Consider the following 20,094-nt stretch of genomic DNA (forward strand, 5'->3'; position numbering starts at 1 on the left):
GTCAAGTGAGTGTGGCTAGGATTTCAGGTTTAGTTTGGAGCATGCCCCAGTGAACTTAATGGGCTTACTTTTGACTAAATATACTTAGGATTGAACTATAAGGAGTGAACTCAATTGGGATGTTCTTGGTTTGAATCTTTCCTCTGCCATAAACTTACTAGGTGACCTGAGGCATGTATTTTCCCTGTCAGCCTCAGTTCCCCATCTGTAATGTGGGGAATATAATACTCATCTTACAGAAGCCTGGTAAAGATTGCAAGAAGATAGTATATGTGAAGTGCTTTGAACACTCAAAAGCTCTATACAAATACGGGTACCCCAATCCTATCCCTTACCAGTCCTTAACCCCGTAAGTAATTTTTTTTACTTATCTCCCTGTAGTTACCTAGTCACCAGTGGGTCTCCTTGAACATACACCAGCCATTTTGCTGGCAAAAGACTGAGGAGAGAAAGGGGATGGGTCCAGGCTGGGGAAAGGGGCTAGGATCTGGGTGCACAATTGCCACTGAGATCTAATCCTTCTACTCTTAGATCAACTCCTGATTTGTCCAATTCCCAACCCTGTCCACAAACTGTCCACAAATTGCCGTCTCCACAACTTTACCTGCATTGGCAGTGTCCAGCCAATTCTGGCATGTGTACAAAGTGTGGCCATTTCCCCTGGAGGCTCTATAGCTCATGACCACCTTGTGATGTTTGTGCTAACGCAAGGTGACTTATAGCACTGGATCTAGCAATCCACTGTCATGAATGGCCAATAGGATTGGGCTGTTATTTTTTATTGCATGCAAAATCGTATATACAGATTTTAATAATGGTAATAGTTTTTCCTTGCCTATTTCTTTAGCATGTTTCCCCCACACTGTATACAATATGTATGATGTAGAGTGTCAATAAAGCCCTGCAATTATATTTGTGTTTTCACACTGCTGCTGTCTGGCTCTTTAATGAAGAACACATGAGTCATTCAGTCAGAAGAGTAACTAATTTTCTTGGGCTTGTCTTGAAAATGCCAACTGCTTTTCAAATATTTTAACTGCTGTTAGAAATTTGCTCCTCCTTTTTGCAGATGAGTTATGTTTTTTTTTTTTTTTTTTGCCCCTTCATTGGCTTCTTCAGATCAGAAGTTTTTGGTTTCAAATCTCCTTTTAGCAATGACAGGATGTAGCTTTGGTTTTAACAAAAAAAGATGGATTTGTGATCTAAAAAATTAGACAGATATGCTAATCCCCCTTTGGTTTTTGCCCTGTCGGCTCACAATGAAGCCTGAAGCAGGTGTTGTGCAATGGGCAGCTTTTCCCTGTTCATTCTTCTTTAGAAACAGATTTGAAACTTAAGTGGGGAAGGCTTTCTTTGAAACCAAATGGAGAAAGCGAACAAAACAGAGCAAGTTACTTGATGCTATTAAAAAAAATGTGTTTCTATTTGAGACTAGGTCCTAAATAAGTTTATTTCTTCCAAGGTTATTACACATGTGTGGAAGTGGTCTTCACCTTAAGGAGACAAGTTGGCTTTTACATGATGGGTGTTTATGCTCCTACGCTGCTTATAGTTGTCCTCTCATGGCTGTCGTTTTGGATCAATCCCGATGCAAGTGCTGCAAGAGTGCCACTGGGTATGCCGTGTTTCCACCCGCCATCCAAACCCCTGAAATCTAGCCACATTTCATTCATGGTTGCTTCAGTAGCAAGAGACTGCACTGGACACTGAAAGCAACTACACTGTCATTGCATGCTTTTCGCTTTCATCCAACTCTTCTCTTTTTCAGTCCCATACATGTCTCCACTTGTTAAAAGACAAGATCTGTAGCCCATAAGCAGGTTGTTGGTGCACCTGCCCACTCAGTCGCCAGTGGGTACAACTGTGAGTAGAAATTTGCAAGGGATTAATAGTTTGGGAGTGGGGATGGAACCATAGTTCCTTGATATTGAAAGCATTTGCTGTGCACATGCATTTGGCTTCTCTACAGTTTGGCAGTATCAGGGACAGTGGTGAAATGCTGTAGCATCCAATTTTTGATTTGAGCTGAGTGTGGGACTCCAGCAGAACATATCAAAAGCAGCCTCAATGACTTTCTTTCCACTTGTCATAAATAATTTGCATTGTGGAACTTTAAGAGTGTAGAGCATCCACTTGTATCACCACTAGGTTTTTACCTCCAGCAATGGAGCTGCCAGTAAAATGTGAGAAAGTATAGGCTACCAGAGTGGAAGAGGTGCACATTCCAGCTTGAAGGAACATGAAAGACATTGTCGCTTAAAACAAATTGAAAAATCAGCAACTGCAGAACACTCAGTGACAACAGGACATAATGTGGATTTTGAACACTGAGTTGTTGTCTAATACTATACATTACCATTCACATGGGTATAGAGAAGCAATTTAAATATATAAGATCAAAACAATCTGAACAGGAAAGAAGAAACAATGAGAGTTAATAATGCCTGGCTACCAGCCCTGAAAAATGTTACTCAGAGCCAGGTGGGGCTAACAGCTGACAACAATGTTCTCTAATTCTATAGGCAATCAGTTAGAACCTGCATAAGAACAGTACCAAGTTCCAGTGCCTGAGGAAAATTGTGGTCTCTGAGGAAGCTAGCTAAATCCATGGGCAAAATGTCAGGTTTCTGTTTTTAAGACTGAGTTTTTCAGTTTCTTATTCCAGATTTTAGTTTCATTTGATGTTTAGTTTTAATCCTTAGTTATTTTAGCTTCAAGTGCCTTTGGTTTTTAGTTTTTAGAGTTTTTAGCTTGGTTTTAGTTGAGCTTTAGTTGTTTTTAATTTTCTGTTTTTAACTTAGTTTTGGTGATAGTTGCCCCCCCTTTTTAGGATTGGTTTAGATTCATTAGATTAAAAAAAACAAAACTAGACAATGGAACCTTGTCTGAAAAACTGTTAAGTTCAGTACACTGAGATAAAGAGAGACAATTACTCCAACCCTGATAAATATAAGATGAGTACCTCCTGAAAAAGAGCCTCTTTGTCCAGTTAGCAGGGTCAGCCTGGAGATCCATTATGGAAGAAAGGCGGACTATAGATGTGAAAAACATTAAATCAGTACATAAATAAAATTCCAGCATGCTCAGAAGGACATATTTCCCTTCCACCATGGAGGTTTCAGAGCAAAGGATCTATTTGATGAAACAATCTCCCCTTCTTCAATCAGATTTTGTATTTTCTTTGAAATATTGTAAGATCTGATTCCTTTCCATCACTCTGAGGTTGAACTTTTCACCCTGGGATTCAAGACAAATGGAAACAAGCAGCAGGTCTTGGTGACCTTCGCTGCCCTGTTGAACAAGGCTGCGCTCTTTTCAGTTCATGGATTTTAGATGTTAAAGTCACTTTTCAAACCTGAATGCCAATGAGCTGCACCGTATCCAAAAATGACGGAATGGAGCTGTGCAAAGATGAATATCCTTGATACTTTGTTGTCAAAGATAGACAAGGTTAAATGCAGTACACATCTTTAGAAAGGTAGCAGAATAGAGCTCTCCTGTTCACAGTGGTAGACTTCTCAGACTGTTTTGTGATGCTTAAGTTAGTCACATGTGGACAACCGCTGTGATTGCTACATTCCCTGCAGGACACTCAGAAGGAGAGATAGCCACACCTGTCCGTCACACAGTTGCTGTATTACTCCATGTTTTTGTGACACCTAAAGCACCATTTGATCGATGCCTTGAAAAGTCATGGTAAGAATTGGTGCACATCAGCAAAAGGACACAGTGTGCCATAATGTATAGATCTGAACTGCAACAAAGCAGCTGGTTTCACCAGTAATCTTGTTCAAATCAACACATTGTATCTTGAATAAGTGGCTTCTTTGAACAGCCTTAGCTAATTTCTGAGCTGTTGTGAGGATGGGTTGTACGTAGCTTGGTGGTAGTACGCATTCTTCTTATGAAGAAGATCTCAAGTTCAAACACTGGCATCTCCAGATAGGGAAAGGCCCCTGCCTGAAACCCTAGAAAGCTGCTACGGGTCAGATGGACCAGTGGTTCTGACTTGCTATAAGGCAGATTCCAATGTAACATCTGTCTGCACATGCATATGTGTGCTGCAGACATGACTATCCTGCATATAGACTGTGATGTTGGGGAACTTCAAATGTGCTGCATAGTAATGACATATGAGCAGTAGATTCAAACTGATGGTACCCATGTGAAAACTTTTAGTGAATTTCAGTGCAAATTATGTATAGCTACCCAGAGTAAGCTGCACTGAGTTCAGCAGAACAGGGCCCAATCCTGCTGAGCCCAGCACAGGTAGTACACTTGTACTGCCAGCACTGGGTACTGCCAGCACTGGGCACCCAGTGCCAGTACTGCCAGCACTGGGCACCCAGTAAAGTGGGTGCTAGCCACTTTACTACTGGCACTAGAGACACAGTGTTGGGCTTCAGCACCAGGAGGATTCACTGCAGGAGCAGCCAGTGATAAGTTTCGCTGCTGGCTAGCAGAGCGGCTTTTTGGGGCGGGGGAGGGCAGAAGTGGGCAGGGAGAGGATTTGGCCCAGAGGGAATGGACAGAGACAGCTGCAGACTCTGCAGCCAAATCCTATGCCCTCTCCCTGGCTGAAATGCCTGACACAGTCTTCCTTGATTCTGCACCAGCTGGTACAGCTCCAAGGAGACCCATTGGGGCTGCAGTGCCTTTACCCAGGGTAAAGGACCAAATGTTCCCGTACCCCAAGGAGACTCCAGTGGCTGCCCCATTGGATACAGTGGTGGCCATTTCAGCACCGCTGTCTTCCTGTGCACCGGAGCAGCATAGGATTGGGCTGCTCCACACATGTAAGTGTGTATAGATTGCAGTATTTATATATTTAGGCTTTGCTTTTTGATTTAAACAACCTTAGTCAACTGATATAATACCATATTATAATATTATTTAAAATGTACACATGTGCCCCAAACCAGTATTGTTATGGCAAGTGTGATATGTGGGAAGTCAGCACACCTAGATCATGGTATCATGACGACTGGATAATAATAATGGGACATAAGTACCAAGGCCCTGAGACTGAAATTCTCTCTCTGGCAAGTTGCCTTTCTGTCAGTGGTCATTCTTTTCTATATTGATATGCACAGAAGTTTAACATTACAAAGATTCAGCATTTATGGTGCTTCTAAGCAGTACAGATTCCTGTGCAACTTAAAAACGTCCTGGAGAAACCAGAGACAGAGAGGAAAATTACTAGCACGGAGCCAGGCTACATGGTCAGATTGTGCAGCATTGCCCTTTTGGGACTGCAATACTTCAGAACATAGAGTGAAACATAGATGAAATGCTCCCCTCAGTTGCCTCTCTGCATGGTAGGTAGCTAGCATTTCAGGAAGGTGGCTAGATTAGTACCTTTTTCACTGACATGCTACCTTTTCATAAACTGGGAATTTTTGACATAGTTGAGATGAAAAACATCCAGCCTGATAACAAGTATAGTAATACCTCCATTAGCACCAGGAATCTGTTCCTGAAAAGCTGAGTGTTGTCTGATGCAGTGCTATAGGAGTCATTGAAGGAAACTAGGAGCCCATTACTATTCATATCTACTCAGAAGTAAACTCCAGTATAGTCAGTTTAGCTGATTCCCTGGTAAGAGGGATAGGATTGTATACTGGGTCTGATTGACCATGAACTGCTACTCCTATTTGCTATAATAGCTGTTAATCAGCTCAGAAGGAAGTGTGCTATAATGAAACAGTGCGAACGGAAGCAGCATTACTGAAGGTGTTACTGTATTCTGAAGTGATAACCTTAGATAGAATTTCTTTTGGTTTTTCCCATTGATTATGAAGTGCAGCTCGTACAAACATATGAAGCAGAGTCAGCCCATTGGTTCATGTAGCTTGGTACTGTCTGTACCGAGGCTCTCCAAGATTTCAGGCAGGGGTCTTTGTCAGCCCTATCTGGAGATGCCAGGGATTGAATCTGGAACCTCCTGCACGCAAAACAGCTCTACCACTGACAGTTTTAGCCTCACCCCTAAAATACATATTTTTGATATCAAGCAACTATTTAAAAATCAGGTGTTTTAATATATTACAATTATGTATTTCAAGTTGCTAGTAACAGTAAAATCATTTCCAGATAAAATTGCTATAACTAATGTGCGCTCAGAATGATTATGTGCAGTTGTATGTAACTGATTCCATAATTCATCATGTACATCCATATTCATCTCCTGCAAAACATATGTGGTACATCAGCAAGTTATGTTCCCTTGTAGGAAATACCAGCATTTATAATTTGGCAGCATCAAAGTTTGAGGGGTGGCAGAGAGGGAAAGTGCCGGCAGTCCAGGAAGGCTTCCATTACTTAGGATGTTGTTGGATTTCTCCCTCCCTCCCTTAGGTATCTTTTCAGTGCTCAGCTTGGCATCTGAATGTACCACCCTTGCTGCAGAACTCCCCAAAGTGTCTTATGTGAAGGCCTTGGACGTATGGCTGATTGCATGCCTTCTTTTTGGGTTTGCATCACTGGTTGAGTACGCTGTGGTTCAAGTCATGCTGAACAATCCAAAGAGAATTGAAGCCGAAAAGGCAAAGATTGCAAAGGCAGAGCAAGCAGAAGGGAAAGGTGGAAATGCAGCTAAAAAGAATACTGTGAATGGCACAGGCACCCCTGTACACATCAGCACTTTACAGGTGAGAGCTTTTGTGTTGTTGCTTTTGCAAAGGTCACACCATTTCTAGGCATTTAACCCTGTGAGCACAGGCAGCAGCGTTAAAAACTGCTGGGGTTTTATGTAACCAGTATGTTTGTTGGATCGTGATGCTCCCGGTGAGTGTTTTGGAAACTATCACATGCACAAAAGGATGACTGCTGCAATGTTTGCTGAAACACGTGGGAAAAGAGGAGGGGTAGGGATGAGGAGAGGAGGGTATACACCATGGCCCCTGTACCAAATCTTAAGGACTATTGGAATAACTTTTTTTTTCCTAGAGCTAAATTAGACTTTGTACCCACAGTGTGCTGGCAGTAGTCAGGATTTCAGGAAGCTTCCCACCTGTAGTAGAGTACGGCCTTCACAATAGTGGTACAAACCACTGCTGGAGTGAGTTTGGGAAGATCAGGGTGAATCTTTTCGAGCTCATTACATCTAAGTGAATGTAATTTAAAATCCCAGATCCCAGGAGATCTTCTGTTCTTTTTTGTCATAACACACATTCTTGTCTCTGTTTCAAGTCCTTGCACACCTTAGCACACACCTGACCTTTTAATTTCGCCTTTGCAAATTGGAATCTCCAGACACCATTTTAAAAATCTCTTCCAGTTTAAAAAGTGGCTTGTCAATTCAGAGGAAAGTATTGCTTCATTTCTCATTCCGCTTTGGCCATGAAGATTAATTTTCTCATCCCTGTGGCAGAGCAGTGGGAACAGTAAAATAAGAGGGAAAGAGAAGTGTTCGTTTGCTCCGTGCCTCCCCTCTTGAGGATATTCAGCAATGACTGTACAGAGAGGCCCTTCTTTTCTTATCACCTGCTTCAAAGTTAGCCAATTGAGTGCATTGTTGCTGTAATGTTATTATGAATATTTATATATCACTTTTCAACAAAAATGTTTGTAAGGAACAAAAAGAGAAAATCAAATAAATAGTGCGAGGAATGATGATCCCTCCAATGGTGACCAACAACTCTTCTTTGCTACAACAAATATCTCTGAATGCCAAATACAAGGGAGTGGCAACAGGATATAAGGGACTTCCTTGTGGGCTTTCGGAGGCATCTGGTGGGCCACTGTGAGATATAGGAAGCTGGACTAGGTGGACACAGCAAAGCTCTTCTTATGTTAACTACTCTTTCATGTTACTTCCTCTAATGGAGTAGAGAGGAACAATTCAGGGCACAGGAAGGAAGGTTCACTTATGAGACCTGAGCTAAAGAGTGATGACAAATGGGATATATATGAAATTGACAGAACAAGATTATGTAGTCTCATAAGAGAACATATTGCCCCATTTATATACATAAAAGGACTTGTTTAGCTATTGCTAAACATTGCTAAAGAATCCTGCAAAACTAGAAGAATTGTCTGAAGAAAGAAATTGTATAAAGTTGCTGGTGTTTACTTCCAGATGGTACTCATGCAAAAATATATGGCTACAGCTCTGATTCATAGCAAGACACAGAACTGCATGTTCTGTGCTAGGTTCTCTAAAGTAACAAAATACCATCTTGCACCCTCTAGTGACCCCTTGTGGAATAATTAGCATCTGTAACAAATTTCTTTGGATCTGTTTTTTTCTGCATGTACACAAGAACACAGAACGGCTGTGTTTCTGACTGGAGCAGAGAGACAGACATTTAATAGCTTAATTTGGTTTGAGAATTTGCCAGTAACTTGTTGCTGTGACAAGCAGTGAACACGCTCCTTAGCTGAAAACATATAATTCTTGCTGTCTCTTTTTCTCAGCCTAACAATCTAGTTTTTTTTATTTGTTCATTAATCCCCACATGGAACATCTGATAGCACTAATGTTATTTGAAAGCGAGCCCTGTCTCACACTTCTCTTAAAGGCACAAGTGCATTCTTACAGTGACAACCGTTTCTGCAGAGCTGAAAAAGGAATGTGAGAGTTTTTGTACATACAAGTATCACTGAGAGTCCACCCATTTATTGCAAAACTCTGCATGTGGCTTATTAGTGGAAGTTGAGCAGTTTGGTGGGATGTGCCATATACTCATTTGGACATTGCTTGGTAAAGAGAAAACCAGCACTTTGCTCTGCATCTCACACGTAAACTCATATGTGATTACGACATCTGCCTCTATAGGGGGTAAGGAGCTGTTTACTGTATTGTAAAGTGCATGTGAGCCATGCTGAGGGCCCTTAAGAGATGGAAAGGTAGGATACAAATGTCCGCATGGAGAAAAATAGATAAATGTGGCATGGGGGGGTTCTGCACATACAGCCATATGTATATGTTGTAGGCCTGAGCTGTACAATTTCCCTGTCCTTTTTGAAATGATATATTTTTATTGCTAATTCTCATCCTTCAGAACCAAATGAATCCATCAGTTGCTTAAACTCTGAGGAGTCTGGCCACCATTTTGTCAAATCAATAGCATAGCAATCCTACACACCTTTTCCTGGGAGTAAGTTCCATGGAACACAGTGGGGCTTATGGATGAGTCGTCCTGCCTAGGACTGTGCTGATGTCTGAATGGAATCCCAACTTGAAATTTTCTGCCTAAAGGAAAATGCCACCAAAATTGTAAACCCTTGGTTTAAACTTGTTGTGATCTTCTGTGGTTGGTGCCTTTCTGGATTTCCCTTTTCAGACCCAGGCCAGCACAAAATAAATCAAATTACCCATCAGCTGGCAACTCTATCAGTCCTCTCTCTGAAAAAAGCTTCGGCAGCAGAGTCATAAGACCATCAGACAACTACTCTGTTAGATAAGTCCAAAGGTCTGTCTAGTCAACCGGCTTCTCAACCATTGACTTGATCTCCTATGTTGATATCTTACCCCCTGCTAACAGGGTAAGAGGAACTTTTTCAAGTCGGTGCTCCTCTTTTATTTAGTAGAGGGAGAATAACTGGCCGTCCTCACCCCAGCACTGCCTTTTCTAGTGGCTGTTGGTGTTCTTTTGCATCTTTTTAGATTGTGAGCTCTTTTGGGACAGAGAGCCATTAGTTATTTGACTTTTCAATATAAACCGCTTTGTGAACTTTTCATTGAAAAGCGTTATATAAATACTGTTGTTAATAATAATAATAATAATAATAATAATAATAATAATAATAATAATAATAAGTCTAATCCCCCTTTAATCTAAGCCAGTGGTCTTCAACGGTTTTTTGTGTCGTGACTCCAATAAATGAGTAAAGTATGAGACAGGAGACCTGTTGTAGATCCCACCCCCCTCCTGGGACCCAATTCACCCAGTTTTGATAAGGTGGTGCCATTATTGGATTGGATCCAAGCCTTCTCCTGCAAGGCTTTGAAAGGTTGCCAAGACCCCTCAAAAGAGACTTCACAACCCCCTTGAGGTCACAACCCGCAGTTTGAAGAACACTGACCTAAGCAGTAGGCTGTTGCGTTTGTGACTGAATGATTCATTGGTCTAGGCCAGTATTTGGAATTCCCTGGGTTGGGCACAAACTAGAAGTCCATTCCAGGACTTATAGTGGGCCAAACAGTCAGGGAGGATTCAAACAGGAATGGATAGCAGTCCCTTTGTGGCCAGCTGCAGAGAAAGAACCTCAACAATAAACTGCATTTTGTTGAGACCGTTCTGTGTACCATCTCATTTTCAAGAGTTCCTGGCATTCCACTATGATGGTTTTATCAGCACATCTTGTGGCATTGCATTCCATGAATTAATTACATGTGGTGTGAAGAAGAACTGTCTGTCCTGAATTTACTGCCAAGCCAAGCCATTCCATTGGGTGATCCTCAAGTTCAAGAGTTATGGGAAAGATGTAGGCGTTCCTCTTGTGTTTTCCCTTGGCAGACATCACAGCCATGAAACAACCCAGACTTCAAATGAAACAAAACCACAATTGGCAGGCCGAGTGTCTCCCCAAAGACCACACCTGGATGAGCAGCCCAAGACCCAAATTCTTGATTCACCAAACCCAGATATAGAAACTCCCTGTTCCGCTAGGCCCAATGGTGAAGGCTATGGGAAAAGTGGCAGGCAAGTCGCCATAAACCCAGCCCTGAAGCAAGGGATAGTATGCTGCAGGTTTACTTTCTAATGCAGCTGTGGTCCAATACCACCTGAGGCAGCATCCCAAATGCTGTCCCACTTAATGTGCCAGTCTTTGGTCCTTCTACTCTCAAATGTTCTGGCTCAGGAATCTTCTCCCAGCCACACTTCCTTTTCCTCTCTGTCCCTGTCTTTCTTTTCCAATCCAGGGAGTGGAAGGAGAAGCAGTGAAGGCAAGTAGGGAGACTGAGATGCCCTGCTTCCCCCATCAAACTGCTGCCTGAGGCAAACATTTCAGTTGGGCTGACCCTGTTCAAATGTTTCAATAGCTAGCACAACATTCATTCATTCATTCATTCATTCATTCATTCATTCATTCATTCATTCATTCCACCTTTACTGGCATAAACAATCCAACAAAAAAAAAAATTAAACATTCAGGGTAGCCACCAATCGTTCATCAGGCAAGGAAATACAGAGGAATTTACACCTTGACAGTGCCTTAAATATATATTTTGCTACATTTGATGAGCGGCACATTAGCACAACATTGTAGTGACAGCAACTGTTACCCTGCACATGCCCAATCTACTCTGATCTTGGAAGCTAAGCAGGGTCAGGCCTGGTTAGTATTTGGATGGGAGACCGCCTGGGAATACTGGGTGCTGTAGGCTTATACCATAGTCTTTCGAGACTGAAGGTTGCCAACCGTAGTTAAAAACATGAGCTCTGATCCCAGATTTGTGACTCAAAGCTCACCTCACTCAGGAATACACTGAGTATCTTCAGTGAAGCCACTATTCAAGCAGCTTCAGTACCCTTTTCCTAATACATTATATGGGGACAATGATAAAGATTACCTTAGGGGGCAGAATTACTCCAGTATTGCATACAGTTGAAAACTCCAAAGGCACTATATAAATGATAGTGATGATGATTACACTCAGGAGTAGGCAGAGGCATCACTAGCGTTCTCATCACTTTTTGTGAGAGGTCATTGAGTCAACCCCATGATGGACCTCGTCCTGTACCAGACCATACAGAATAAATTGCAATATAATACATACAGCCTAAATGCAGTGGCATCACTAGAGCTGGTGTAACCCCCATTAACTTTATTTATTTTAATGTATAACAGTACAGGTCATGGAACAAATTAGTACAAAAAACAAAAACCACTGGCCAACCTGATGGCATTCACAGAACTGAATAAGAGTTCTAGTATTAGTTCTGATACATGGAAATGAGAGCTGACCCATACTAAAACCTTATTAGTTCCCTTCTGTGTCATAATATCACCTCATTGGCTTTTGGAACAATCAATCTCATTGGTCAGTTTTGAGTTAAAAATCCACTTTTTGTTACATAAAGCAGTTGTGTTTTCATTTTTTGGTTAATCGGCCATAACCTTTGATAGAATACAGATAATTCAACATGGTTTGTCTCATTACATTCTGCATTAAATTACCTATTGAAAAACATATAACATGATATTGTTATTCCTAAAAAGCAAGCTTTTGACAATTTTGGCCTCTAGTGGTATCACACACCCCCCCAGGGTGTCACCCGGTGCAGTCTGCACTCCCTAGGTACTGCTACTGGGTATAGATAATAGATCACCCCATGGAATGATGGAGGCAGGAACCCTTGGTGGTCCTTCCCCCACTCTACTGCAAAATGTTTCTGTCTTCCTGCCTTCGTAACCAAATAACACTGTATTCCATGTGTGAATACTTCCAGGACCACATGTACATGCTTTAAATGATGGTATTTTATATATTCATTCTTTCTTTGCCTGCCTGTGTGGGTGTAATATAAACTGCTTTCTCCTGTCCTTTAAAGAATCATCATAGCAAATAAACCAGTTAAAATAGAAACTTAAAAGCTAGGTGTTTTTGTATTTGCCAGGGCACTGACATAAGAACATAAGAACATAAGAACAGCCCCACTGGATCAGGCCATAGGCCCATCTAGTCCAGCTTCCTGTATCTCACAGCGGCCCACCAAATGCCCCAGGGAGCACACCAGGTAACAAGAGACCTCATCCTGGTGCTCTCCCCTACATCTGGCATTCTGACTTAACCCATTCCTAAAATCAGGAGGTTGCGCATACACATCATGGCTTGTACCCCATAATGGATTTTTCCTCCAGAAACTCGTCCAATCCCCTTTTAAAGGCGTCTAGGCTAGACGCCAGCACCACATCCTGTGGCAAGGAGTTCCACAGACCGACCACGCGCTGAGTAAAGAAATATTTTCTTTTGTCTGTCCTAACCCGCCCAACACTCAATTTTAGTGGATGTCCCCTGGTTCTGGTATTATGTGAGAGTGTAAAGAGCATCTCCCTATCCACTCTGTCCATCCCCTGCATAATTTTGTATGTCTCAATCATGTCCCCCCTCAAGCGTCGCTTTTCTAGGCTGAAGAGGCCCAAACGCCGTAGCCTTTCCTCATAAGGAAGGTGCCCCAGCCCCGTAATCATCTTAGTCGCTCTCTTTTGCACCTTTTCCATTTCCACTATGTCTTTTTTGAGATGCGGCGACCAGAACTGGACACAATACTCCAGGTGTGGCCTTACCATCGATTTGTACAACGGCATTATAATACTAACCGTTTTGTTCTCAATACCCTTCCTAATGATCCCAAGCATAGAATTGGCCTTCTTCACTGCCGCCGCACATTGGGTCGACACTTTCATCGACCTGTCCACCACCACCCCAAGATCTCTCTCCTGATCTGTCACAGACAGCTCAGAACCCATCAGCCTATATCTAAAGTTTTGATTTTTTGCCCCAATGTGCATGACTTTACACTTACTGACATTGAAGCGCATCTGCCATTTTGCTGCCCATTCTGCCAGTCTGGAGAGATCCTTCTGGAGCTCCTCACAATCACTTCTGGTCTTTACCACTCGGAAAAGTTTGGTGTCGTCTGCAAACTTAGCCACTTCACTGCTCAACCCTGTCTCCAGGTCATTTATGAAGAGGTTGAAAAGCACCGGTCCCAGGACAGATCCTTGGGGCACACCGCTTTTCACCTCTCTCCATTGTGAAAATTGCCCATTGACACCCACTCTCTGCTTCCTGGCCTCCAACCAGTTCTCAATCCACGAGAGGACCTGTCCTCTAATTCCCTGACTGTGGAGTTTTTTCAGTAGCCTTTGGTGAGGGACCGTGTCAAACGCCTTCTGAAAGTCCAGATATATAATGTCCACGGGTTCTCCAGCATCCACATGCCTGTTGACCTTTTCAAAGAATTCTATAAGGTTTGTGAGGCAAGACTTACCCTTACAGAAGCCATGCTGACTCTCCCTCAGCAAGGCCTGCTCGTCTATGTGTTTTGAGATCCTATCTTTGATGAGGCATTCCACCATCTTACCCGGTATAGATGTTAGGCTGACCGGCCTATAGTTTCCCGGGTCCCCCCTCTTTCCCTTTTTAAAAATAGGCGTGACATTTGCTATCCTCCAATCTTCTGGCACCGTGGCCGTTTTGAGGGACAAGTTGCATACCTTAGTCAAGAGATCTGCAACTTCATTCTTCAATTCCTTAATAACCCTTGGGTGTATGCCATCAGGGCCCGGTGACTTATTGATCTTTAATTTATCAATGAGGTCTGAAACATCTTCTCTTTTAACCTCTATCTGACTTAACTCCTCGGTTAGGAGGGGCCGTTCGGGCAGCGGTATCTGCCCGAGGTCTTCTGCCGTGAAGACAGATGCAAAGAACTCATTTAATTTCTCTGCCATCTCTAAGTCTCCTTTTATCTCCCCTTTCCCTCCCTCACCATCCAGAGGGCCAACCGCTTCTCTGGCGGGTTTCCTGCTTCTAACATATTTGAAGAAGCTTTTATTATTCCCCTTAATGTTGCTGGCCATGCGTTCCTCATAGTCTCGCTTGGCCTCCCCTATCACCTTCTTACATTTCTTTTGCCACAGTTTATGTTCCTTTTTATTCTCTTCATTAGGGCAAGACTTCCATTTACGGAAGGAAGCTTCCTTGCCCTTCACAGCCTCTCTAACTTGGCTGGTTAGCCATGCGGGCACCCTCCTGGATTTAGTGGAACCCTTCTTTCTTTGCGGTATACACCTCTGCTGGGCCTCTATTACTGTTGTTTTAAGCAGCCTCCATGCACTCTGGAGAGACTGGACTCTTTTTACCCTCCCTTTCAACCTCCTTCTAACCAGCCTCCTCATTTGAGGGAAGTCCGCCCGTCGGAAGTCAAGGGTTTTTGTGAGAGATTTGCCTGGTATTCTTCCCCCAACGTGCACGTCAAAACGGATCGCAGCATGATCACTGTTCCCCAATGGCTCAGTAACGTTTACAAAAGCATGGTATTGCCGCTATATAATGAAAAGCCAATATGAGAAACTTATGTCATGAAAAACTTGTTTAGAAGTTATTGCTCCCATTTTGCTAAACGTGCAAGGAGAGGTGTGAACTAGTCATGCCCCCAGTGGCGGCCACACATTCAGCATTGTTTACAGAAGGCAGCATTGAATACGGCATTTGGAATATTGCCCATGTTCGGTGCTGCCCTTTGCAGACAAGTTGAATGTGGTCAGTATGCAATAACTAGAGGAGTTTGAAAGCAGTGTTATTTTACTTAGAGGTGAACCCATTGGGTTCAGTAAGACTTAAGCCAGTGATTTTCAACCTTTTTCTAAAATCTCACAGCACACTGACAAGGTGCTGAAATTGTCAAGGCACACCATCTGTCTTTTTTTTTTTTTTTTTTTTTTTTTTACAATTGATAAGGCACATCATGCTGCTGGTGGGGGGCTCACATTCCCCAATGGCAGTACTAATAAGTTACCTTCTCCCAAACCCTCGTGGCAAACCTGCAGACCATTTGCGGCACACCAGTGGGCCGTGGCACACTGGTTGAAAATCTCTAACAGCCCAATCCTATGCCTGTCTACGCAGAAGTACGCCCCATAGTGTTAAGTTGGGCTTACTCCCCAGAAAGTGTGCATAGGATTGCAGCCTTGAGCTGTAATCCTATCTTACTCATTGGAAACACACTCTAGTAATAACTTCTAAGAAAGGACTATAGAATGTGACAAAGCATACAGTTTAGCATCTTCCTGCAGCTCAACCACCCAAAGCTGTCCTGCTGTTAGATGATTCTGTCCTCTCTTTCTTGTCAACATTTATGTCTAAAGTGCCTCTGTAATATCATCTCTCATTTCCTTCTGATTCTTCCTCATAACCCACATATTACATGAAACATGTGGCCCAACCCCTTGGTTCCCATACCCCACTGTTACCTCACAGAATCATAAGTACAGGTGGCCCCCCAAATCTGCATTTCCAGCATCTGTGGATTCACTTATCTGCTAATCCCAAGGGACCCCCTGCACCCTCCACATGCCCATTACAGTAACTTTTTATTTCTGTAGTCGCGCTTGCAGCATAAGTGTTGCTTGCTTAAACATGCTTGTTGAACTGATGAACCAAATGTGGAGGCAGCCAGCCTGCACACTAGAGGGCTTGCTGCTTCCTGTCAGTCTCTCCGTAGCATTCAGTTCTTCAGCAAGAATGTTTGAGCAAGAAACACTCGCACTGCAAGCACAACTACAGAAATAAAAAGGGAAGGTAATAGACCGTAAATAGGTAATAGGTAATAGACACGGGGGCCTCTGTCTATATAGCGTCCCTCCCATATCTGTGATTTCCATATCTGGGGGGGACCAGAACAGAACCTCCACAGATATGGGAATCTGCATGTACATGTTACTGAAATAGATACTGTTCATATTCTTTCCCTGTTTGCCTCACCTCTGTTTCCTTCCCCTTCTATTGTTGTCATCCAAGAATCAAATTTTAAATGTAACCTTCTTTGGGCAGAGCCTTGTCCATTCTAAAGTGCCTTGCCTGTTTAACAGCAACAATAAATATATCTACGTAGACAGTAACAGCAATAACAACAATAATTAAAAGCTCCAAAGCATTGCTGCATGAATAAATGAAAGTATAGCTTCAAAAAGACAAAAGATGCATCAGTTACATGATCTAAGCTGTTTGAAAACTACTGAAGCCCTCAGTGCAGTTTTTCCCTGCAACCCTCTCATCTCCCTGTTCCAAAGCCCTCAAACCAAATGATTACCGCTGTTGCTGAAGGGTAGCAAGGGATGGGGAGGATGGTCTGTATAAATCTGCTGTGCTTTATGATAACTAGCACCTTGAAGTGCACCTGGAAACTGATGGATTACTAGTGCAACCAAAAGATCATGTGTTGTGTGTTCTCTCATGGTCCCCATGTCATAGGACCAAATGCCCCATTTTGCCCTAGCAAAAGTTCCTGAATGATCTTCATGCCCATTCAATACAGTACAATACTCAACCAGCGAGTTTGCTAAAACAGGGATGACAGATGCAAGATTCGTGCCCTCCAGTTGTGGTCTTCTGATAAATATATTGCTAAGCCCTGAATGTATCAATCTTCCAATTTTTGGCAAGAGGCAGCCTCTTCAGTCTATGATATTCTTTCTTGGAATTTTGTGGTAACTGTTGCCATACTCCAATGAGAGACTTGAAAAAAGAAAAGGCACAACATTTGCTGAAGAAAAACAAGAGTAATTTTGGCAAGATGAATCATTAAACAACAGCAAACTGAATCGTTAAACAACAGCAAGCTACTTATACCTGTTGCGTGACTTCAGAGGGATTACATTGTTAGCTTTGGCAAACCCCCCAGGATCTGAAGTCACATTTTCATCATGCCCATTAGCAGACATTGCTCCATACTTCAGCTATGCTGATGACAGAACCAAGCATTTACTAAAAGGTTAATGACTTTGACAGACGATGAATAAATGTCTGAAGAAGATGAGAAGCCATCTCTACATAGGCAATTCTAAAAGAAAAAATATGCTTTTTTTACTAGCATCTTTTGAGGACTTTTCAGAGAAATTTCTAAGCTCTTGTTTCAGATTGTTCTGCTTATTGGCATGGCTCTAAATTTCTGGCCAATGGTGTCCAGACACCTGATCTGTGTCTGTGTTATCTCTTTTCTTCTGTGCAATCTGTCTTCATGGATGTTTGTAGCAGACTCATCAGATGCACCTTCACCCTCCATCCTGTCTGCAACTGTTCAGATCGTTGAACATAATTTGCAATCAAGCAGACTGAGAATGAAGTTTTGGATTTTATGAACATGCATTTAATTACCATTACTCCTTCAGAATTCAGGTAGTTCCACAGTGAGGGTTGAGATCAGTCAAGCATGTTGCATTCAGCGCAAAGACTATGATGGTAATCTATGTTGGAATCAGTTTCACATACATTTATTTGCATGTGATGTACAGAGCAAAACAATGTCTGGGGCCATTGCAGAATATTGCGGTCATGGAGCCAAACCCAGCTTAAGGTAACCATGAATAAGCCTGTAGTGCTGTCCACACTTATGTGTGAACAAGAGCCCAATCCTAACTAAAGGCTGCTTGCAGGGTGCAGCAGCACAGGCTCTGCTGCATCCTACAGGTGGTCAGAAAACATGCAGGGATGGAGAGGTAAGCAAATATTTCTTTTACTTACTCCATGTCTAGGGCCCCTATGGGTCTGCTTGGACCTGCACCAGCTCTTGCAAGTCCAAGTAGAGGCAGGGGTATATGTTTCGAGACCAAAACAGAGTGGAGAATATCAGTGGAGCTATTGCTGCTGATACTCACCCTCCACCCATCCCGCCACACCCCCTTGAGCCCCCGATCCCTGCCTTGTTCCACCAACCCCTGCCCCGTTCTGCCCACCCTTCTGGCTTAATGTTGGTGGCGGAGGTAGCTGGGTCTATCTGGTGTCACCTCTATTTGCAGTGGCGCTTCTAGAATGGCTTGTGCCAGTGTGCTGTACATGCCTTTGGAAGTCATTTTACAGCAGCAGGACTGTGTCCTGCTGTTGTTAAAGCTGGCCCAGCCCTAGTTAGGACTGGGCTGTAAGGCTCATTAAACAAGTAAAGCAAACTTACTTCCAGGTACTCTTGCAAAGCAAGAGTTTGCAAACTCTTCGGGATCAGGAAAGCAATGGAAATTAAATCAGAGTGAAGGTAGAGGTAACATTTTGAGCGGAGTGGAAGTAGTTGAACGCATATATACTACCCTGGAAACTATTAGAATGCAGTGAATGTATATCCAAACTAAGCCATTTCCATCACCACACCTAATTACCCTTCTGCTTAAGAGTGGCTTCAGTGGTTCCAGTGGGACTAAAGGGAAGCTTTTAAATATTCTCTACTGGTGTGGGAGCTGCTTATCCATGAATACAGATGGGGCCTCTGCCTAAATGACCCAACTATGTGCAACTTCCTGGGAGGGGGATGCTGATTCCATGGGAAAAGCCAACACAACCATCATACATGTGGTTGGATCATTGCTAGTTGCTTTATTCATGTAAACATCTCCCTCTTTCCAATTGGCTTTCTGCACAAAGCTTCACTTCGACCCAAATGGAGAGTGTTCAATCTAGCTTCCTCACACTGACCTGCTACTCTTCATAGTCTCATAGGTGCGCTTGTTACCAATTATCTCAAGATTTTGATTTTTCTTGAAATATGATGACTTTCCCTACTTCTGGGTAGGCTGTACTGTCAGAGAGGTTCTCAAGCCTACTCATTCAATCCTTAGAATTTCTGTCTCTTAGCAATCTCAAGATCTCCCCTAGAAAAGGCATATGATAGAACTGATGCATGATGACCCTGTCCACTTTACTGACAGGTAGCCTCACTATTATATAATTGTCTAATTATCCATAAGTGTTTTGGTTAAGCTACAATCCCTGCAAAGGAAATGGTGGTGAATTTGTGTGAGCAATTGGCCATATAATTGGTTTTCATGTTATCAATGAATGTCTTGTGCTTGCTACTTAAATTGCAAGTAACTCATAACTTCTGAAATTTGCTGTTTTGTAGGTTGGGGAGACCCGATGCAAAAAGGTTTGCACTTCGAAATCTGACCTGAGATCCAACGATTTCAGCATAGTTGGAAGCTTGCCAAGAGATTTTGAACTGTCAAACTATGACTGTTATGGAAAGCCCATTGAAGTCAACAATGGACTTGGAAAAACTCAGGCAAAGAATAACAAGAAACCTCCTCCCCCCAAGCCTGTCATCCCATCAGCCGCAAAGCGGATCGATCTTTATGCAAGGGCACTGTTTCCATTTTGCTTCCTGTTCTTCAATGTCATATACTGGTCCGTATATTTATGATAAATGTTTATTTTTTTAACAAAAACAATGTGTGCAATATATGCCATTTCATTACATCATGAAGGCCAGTCTGCAACAATTATTTGCATTTGCAAAACAAAATATTGCATATTAGATGCCATGCGATTGTAATGGAAAAGAGTGGCATCGTGGTTTTGAATGAAAGCATGACACTGCAACGTCTGTGCTCGAACCAACTGTTGTATATACATGTACAGCGTACATCCTGCTT

The 20,094-nt window shown here is 42.6% G+C and overlaps 1 protein-coding gene across 1 annotated transcript in view; it reads left to right on the forward strand.

Moving 5' to 3' along the window:
* The window catches only part of GLRB (glycine receptor beta), a 50,021-nt gene extending 30,159 nt beyond the window's left edge, over positions 1-19,862 (forward strand). Inside the window, exons 7-9 of the mRNA XM_066632374.1 lie at positions 1,463-1,615; positions 6,358-6,650; positions 19,566-19,862. Coding sequence (XP_066488471.1) covers positions 1,463-1,615; positions 6,358-6,650; positions 19,566-19,862 — 743 coding nt within the window. The remainder of the gene's footprint in view (positions 1-1,462; positions 1,616-6,357; positions 6,651-19,565) is intronic.
* The last annotated feature ends 232 nt before the right edge of the window (positions 19,863-20,094 follow it).

This window comes from Tiliqua scincoides, chromosome 6 (assembly GCF_035046505.1).
Source record: "Tiliqua scincoides isolate rTilSci1 chromosome 6, rTilSci1.hap2, whole genome shotgun sequence".
NCBI lineage: Eukaryota > Metazoa > Chordata > Lepidosauria > Squamata > Scincidae > Tiliqua > Tiliqua scincoides.